Source organism: Condylura cristata, unplaced genomic scaffold (assembly GCF_000260355.1).
Source record: "Condylura cristata isolate star-nosed mole 26May11 unplaced genomic scaffold, ConCri1.0 scaffold00001, whole genome shotgun sequence".
Lineage (NCBI taxonomy): Eukaryota > Metazoa > Chordata > Mammalia > Eulipotyphla > Talpidae > Condylura > Condylura cristata.
This window is the reverse complement of record NW_004567102.1, coordinates 8913135-8919707: the sequence shown is the minus strand read 5'-3', so window position 1 is coordinate 8919707 and position 6573 is coordinate 8913135. Positions and strand designations below refer to the sequence as shown.

The following is a 6573-nucleotide window of genomic DNA, read 5'->3' as shown; positions in this document are numbered from 1 at the left end:
GCGGCTGTGGCTAGCCTCGCAGTGCCGTGCTTTAACCCGCTGCGCCGCCAGGGAGGCCCTACCATCCTTACCTTTGCTGCTTCCTTCTTCCAGGCACCGGCACGCTGGTCAACGGCAACCTCCGGCTTTACAGTTCTGTGGGTGACCTAAGGCCTGGCAACTATGGCCAGGACCTACTTATCCCCCCACCTCCTCCGGGACCTGCTCCGAGGCCCCCCTCAGACATTCTACAATCCCGAGAGGAGTCTCCACCACCGCCTCCACCGTCCGCAGCTCCCCCGCCACCTCCCCTGCTACTGGAACCCCCACCACCGCCCAACATGGCCCCACCACCACCCCCAGTGTTGGGGTCTCTATCCCCCCCATCTGCCCTTCCCTCCTCCCCATCCACTCCCACCCCTCCTGATTTCATTCCCCCTGCCCCACCCTTGAGCATTCTAACCCCACCTCCACCCCCTTTACCAGCCCCAGCACCCCCAGTTCCAGTGTCTCCTCACACAATGGGTACTCACCTCTTTCCCCCTGGGGGTGTTACCAAGTGGAAATCAGAGGTAGCACTGAATGGCAGGCAGCCAGAGGATCCTAGGACCAGCCCGCCCAGGAGCCCTGCTGAGCGGAAAGGGGACCCCATGGGACCCAAGCCAGAGCCCCACCTCACCTTCCCCCGTTCCTTCAAGGTGCCTCCCCCAACCCCTGTCAGGTCTTCATCCATCCCTGTTCAGGAAACACAAGGGGTCCCTTCAGAGGAAGAAGGGACCACCAAGAAGGGCCCCAGTCGACTCCCACTGCCCCCTAGTTTCCACATTCGTCCTGCATCGCAGGTCTACCAGGACAAGGTCCCCACGTCAGACAGCCCCCAGGAGCCCAGGACTATGGCACCAGCCAGTACACAGCTGGACAAGTCCCAGCCCCAGACGAAGGAACAAGCTAACACTCCACCCCCAGCTCTTCCCCTGCCCCCTCCTGCCCCCCCACTTCCTCCCCCAGCGCCTCCCCTTCCCCCGGCTGCCCCTCCCTTGCCTTCTGCTGAGAAGGTAATCCTTCCACCTGCCGGGCTTACCAAAAAAACCAAGCCCAGCCCTCCTGCTCCCAAGCCCAAGCCCGACCCTCCCAGCCCAGAGGACACAGGCTCTTCAGCGCCTATGGACTTGTGGGACCCCAGCCAGATGGCAAAGCTGCGGAGCGAGCTGGCAGCCTACCTCTGTGGCTCCAGGAGAGAGGACCGATTCGTCAATCACCGACCAGGCCCCACGGTGGCCTCTCAGGGAAAAGAGGGCAAGAAGGACCCCGGTCCACCAGAAAAGGAGGTACCGCCAAGCCTGCCAGAGGAAGAGACTCCCCAAAGTGTTCCTGAGAAGAGCCCCTGCAACCTGCCAGCGAGGGAGGCCACCACCAGCTTGACCCTGCCCCCTGTGGACTATATCCCTCAAGACTCCCCTACCCGCAGTGTCCGGCAGATCCGGAACAAGCTTGAGGCCCAGTTCTCATCGGCAGAGAAGGAAACCAGGCCCGGCACAGGGACTCTGCCTCCCAAACCTCGGCCTGAGAGGGACAGAGCCTTTGCAAGCAAAGCTGACAGTGGCAAACTCTCCAACTCTGTGATCAAGGCCCACAATGGCGAAACCTCCGAGCCTGTGGCCAAGCATCCTCCACCTCTGTCCACTTTAACACTTCCAAATACACCACGCCAGTCCAAGGCCACCCCGGGGCCAGTCACACCCCCCAAGTCCATAACCGGACCAGCTACGCCTCCCAAGGTGACACCTGGACCGTCCGTACCCACCAAGGCCGTGACCGAATCAGGCCCAACAGCGAAGGTCACCCCTGGGCCAGTCACACCACCTAAGGCCACGCCCGGGCCTGCCTTATCGCCGGCAGCCATAGCGCTGCCCACCACACCGCCCCAGCCCCCAGCAGGGAACAGCGCAGCTGCAACTGGGCAGTGGGAGAATCCTGAACCTCAAGCAGCGGCAGGGCCCGCCCAGCCAGAGGCAGAAGGGAGCCCCCCAGAGGACAGTAAGTCCTCTGCCCTCTCATCTCCAGCCCTCCCGCCCAAGGCATCCCCTGGGCGAGAGGAGGGGGCATTTCTCTACAAGCCCCATCGCAGCCAGAACAGCCCCGGCCGCGAAGTTGCGGTGGTTATGCCCACTGTGGCCAGAGGAGAGGCAGCTTTGGGGCAGGAGCAGCCCGAGGAGGTGAAGGAGCCCCAGGGGGCACCTGCAAAACCCTCAGCCTCAGCCCAGCCCACTGAGGAACTCCTCAGGCACCCGGTGACAGGGGAGGTGGTAGAGCGGGGCTCCCCCATGGCCCTGCTCCTCGCAGCCAGACAGAGGGCACAGAAAGGGAGGTCTGGGGGGGCTGCCCTGGGCCCGGCCTCCCTGCCAGGGAGTCTCCGTGGCCACAGCCGCCAGCCAGAGGCAGCTTCTGACCGCATCTTCTACAAGGAAGGCCGGCCCAATTCCTTCACGGTGGTCCCCAAGGTGCCCAAGGAGGCTGAGAAGGACCCCCAGCTGGCCTTGTCAGCCCAGCGCCCGGGAGCCAGTCCATGGAAACCTCAGCCTCGCAGGGACCCCGAGGGCACGGAGCCGAGACACCCGCACAACTGGCCCCCGGCCGCGGCCCAGGCCTCCGCGGCCTGGGAAAGACCAGCGCCCGCCAGTCTCTCCCAGGGCCGCCCGCTGCCCACGTCCTTCTCATCCCCTCCTTCTCCTTCCTACAAGCCCGAGGAGGACAACGGGGAGGAACAGGAGTTCAGCTTTGAAATCATCCCACCGCCCCCAGAGTTCAGCGGTGACCCCGAACCCCCAGCCCCCGCCCTCCAGTATCTGAACCGCAGGAGCTCCCCTCCCCGGAACAACTTCTCCAGCTTGCGGCAGCCCCTGGACGCGAGCCCCGCCGCCTCGGCGCCCCGTGGCTACTCCCGCTTTCCCGGGGGTGCGTTCTATGGCAGAGCCGGAGGCCTGGATCGCTTCTCGGGGGGTCGCTCGCTCATCAAGAAGCGCCTGTACGTCGGGGAGCCACACCGCGGCCCCGGGTTGCCCCACGGCGGCACCGGCCGCAGCCTGAGCACCCCCAACTGCTTCGGGCCCCAGCCCGGAGCGCCCTTCGGAGGACCGGGGGCTCCGGAGATGCGGCGCGTCAACTCGGCCGGCCGAGCGGCCCCGGGCGGCCTGCACGCGCGCAGGCTCTCGCTGGAGGGCGGCGCCCGAGGAGAGGCCAAGTACAAAGCATCCGGCGGCAGCGACTACGCTTTCGGCCCCTCCAACGGCAGGTGAGCCGCGCAGCCAGGTGAGGGGTAGCCCCTGCCCTGGGACCACAGAGGAGCTGACCAGGCCGTGGTCAGCAGGCGGACGATGCCCCCCGCCTTGTAGTGGTCAGGCGGACGGAGGAAAAGCTGGCCATGAGTCTCCGCGTTCTTTTTCCCACACTTGCCTTTCCCACCAGCAACCCCTTGTGTCTCCGCCCGGGGCTCAGGGTGAGACCGGGCAGGTGAGACGGTAAATGTGAGGGGGCGGAGAGCTGGTGATTCTGGGGTGCTGGAATTTCCCTACCACCGAGATAAGTAGACCCTGAGTAGAAGGGTGTGGGGTCTGGGTATTGGCCAGCAGGGCCCAGGGGGGCTGAGGTGGAGTGGGGGGGCGAGGCGCACGCAGAGAGAAGCCCAGTGACTGAGTGACTGAGGAGTGGATGCACCAGGTTTGTGGGGGCAGATCCCACCGAGCTGAGCCCCCTTTTTGTTCACTGTGCCCTGGGGGAGCTGCGAGGGCGTTCTGTTAGCCAGATGCAGGTATTAACCTCACCTCTGTCCTGCTGCCCTAGGTCTCCCCACAGCACCCCACACTATGGAGGCGCCATCAACACCTTCACCGTCAGGCCTGGGACCCGTCATCCCATCTCCTATGCCTACCCTGGAACCCACCGGAAAGCCACGTCCTGAGCCCAGAGTCCTCTCAGCTCTACTCCAAGGGGTCGAATCTTGGCACTTGTTTTTGTGGGGGTGGGAGGGGTGCGGCAGGTGTTGAGCAGCCTGATCTGACGTGCAGGAATTTTTGTTCCTCGGACACAGACAGAGGATAGCAAGTGAGAGGCAGTGGCCCCAGAAGATCAAGGGTGGGTGGGCTTCTGCGTCCCAAAGCACAGCTGTGGCTGAGAACACTCTGCCTGTGGGAGTGGGCGGGGGAAGGAGGGAGGAGAGGACCTGTAGCCCGAATTTCCGCTATCTGATACTATTTGCTTTAGCGAGACTTATTTAAAGCAGTTGTACACGCATGACCTACTGAGCAGGTTCTAAAAGCCGGGGGCGGGGCAGTAACCGAATGGGAGCCCCCGGGTATAGCCATGTTGCTGTCGGGCCCTCACAAAGGGTTAAGCCCAGCCCTGTCCATGTGGGGGTAGAGGGTGCTATAGGTTGATCTCTGTAGTCTCCACCTGGCCACTGTTTGCCACCTCGAGAACTGATGCCTGGGGTTCCTAGCACAGAAACCACATGGGGGTCCAGAGAGATGTATGAAGCACATGTGGAGAAGATACTGGATCTGAGCACATTGTGTTGGCCAAAGGCAGGGCTGGGTTCCGATGGTTCACTCATCCCTGGCCCTGGCCCTTGGCACAGGGAGGCTTAGTGAGAGACAAGGCAAGTTTGGAATGGGAGACATTCCCAGGCAGCTGTGATTTTGGGGATAGGACCAGAGGAGCCAGAAGGCCTGAGGGCGTGACACTAAAGGCTTTACGTGGTCAGGTTCCATCTAGGATTTGGAGGGGACATTATTCCCAACAGCCCTCCCAACCTTGAGACTATCGGTCCCTAATACCGTTGAATCTTAAAATGTGTAACCAAGATACAGAAAGCCCTGGAGAGCAGAAGGCAACATAGAGGGGAACAGAGGTCTGAGAAGAGTGTGCCGCCACTGGGGGGCGTGTTTGAGAAAGTCAGGAGTTGCAGGGCCCATCCAGAGCAAGGCCTACTCGTAGGGTGTCCGGGCCAGCGCTACCGGGGCAACCTGGATTTATGCCTGTTTGGCAGTGAACTTGACACACTTCGGCTCTGATAGATAGATGGTCACCAGTCATGGGGGGGGGGGGATAGTATTCCTCAGTCTGTGCCCTGTTTGTGCCTCAGTCTGTGTCCTGTGGGGCAATAACTGAGTTCCTGGGACCAGACCAAGCCAGGCTGCCTTGGCAGGACTCCTCAGAAGGCAACTGCCAAGGCACAGCCTTCCCTTTCAGGCAGTGTCAGGCCTCTATGAGCTGTGTGACTAGCCAGCCTACCAGAGAGCAGGGAGCCCCCTCGGGGGGGAGTGCAAGGTGCTATGTACCCCAGTGGGGCAGGATCTGGTCATTGTGTGCAAGAAGCAGACCTCACCCAGTGCCGGCACTGGCTCTGTCTGTGCGTGTATTTTCCCTGTGCATTGTTTTAAAAGAGAGTCCATTGATTTATCTGCTGCATTACGGCTGGAGCGGTGGGACATGGACTCCCAGCTGCACACAGCTCTGGGCAGGGAAGAACTGGCTCTCACTTGGCTTGGGAAATAAACAGGCCAGTTTGGTCTGGTCTCCAGCTCTGTGGCTGTGATTGATGACTCCAAGCTACGGGAATGCAGGGAGGATGGGAGTGCTCAGCTCGGGAAGTGGCCAGCTGGTGAGCCATTTTGCCAGGCCCAACTTTCTCTTCTGACCCTTAGGATTTGTTCCTTACACCCTGCAAGGATTTTAAAGCCTGTGATAACAAACGGTGTCCTTAAGCAAGTCTCTTTGATTCTCTGACCTTTGGTTTCTTCTTCTATACAAAGGATATGATATACCTCTGAGAAAACCTGTGAAGATTATGACAGGCACGCATTCATTTACCAAGTGTTTGAGGCGCTACTCAACAGCAGGCAGAGTGCTTGATCGCAGAGCGATCAACACATAGCCCTGACCCCTGCCCGTGGCAAGATTACCGTGTCATGGAGGAGAGGAAGGATGAAGCCGTTGTAAGTGGTAGGAGGAAAGGTACAGGGACTGTGAGAATAACTGGAAAGAAGGCGAGGAGGTGAGCCAAGACCTCTTGAGGTGGAGCCATGTTGCTGATTTAGGCAAAGTGTCCAGCTCAGGCTGGCACCTGGTAGCTGCTCTACAGATGGCATCTTTGGGTGGTGCCCACCCCATATTTGCTGTGGCCCTTCACAATCTCCCCAAAGCCTTGACATGGAATCTTCAGCTCTTCCAGATGCAGGCGTTGACAACCAGGGCAGTCATCTCAAGACGATGCCAGAGAGGCAGCGGCAGCTCTTCCTCTGACTGAGTCATTTGTCAGGGGTTGTGGGGGAAGGGGACCTGGGTGCCTGTCAGGACTTTGCTGTCCTTGGGCGTCACTCTCATCCCATTAGCACAGCAAGGGCGGCCCCACTCCTGTCCTCTGACTGCTGTCTCCCCTCCGCTCACCTGCATGGGCAGCACAGACTGGCTCTGCTTTTGACAAGCTCCATGACCTGGGGTCTCAGCTGAGCCATTTGAAAGCCAGTGGAAATGGACGTGGGCTGTGTGTGGCTCTTCAGCTCTGTGGGGCCCCAGACCTCTGTAAGAAGCTGCCAG

At 60.9% G+C, this 6573-nt stretch overlaps 1 protein-coding gene across 1 annotated transcript in view; it reads left to right on the top strand.

Annotated features, from left to right (window-relative positions):
* Positions 1-5638, top strand: part of LOC101625521 (chromosome unknown open reading frame, human C6orf132) — a 32868-nt gene extending 27230 nt beyond the window's left edge. The window contains exons 4-5 of the mRNA XM_004673477.2: positions 94-3271; positions 3820-5638. Of these exons, the coding sequence (XP_004673534.1) occupies positions 94-3271; positions 3820-3937 (3296 nt within the window). The 3' untranslated portion in view covers positions 3938-5638. The remainder of the gene's footprint in view (positions 1-93; positions 3272-3819) is intronic.
* The last annotated feature ends 935 nt before the right edge of the window (positions 5639-6573 follow it).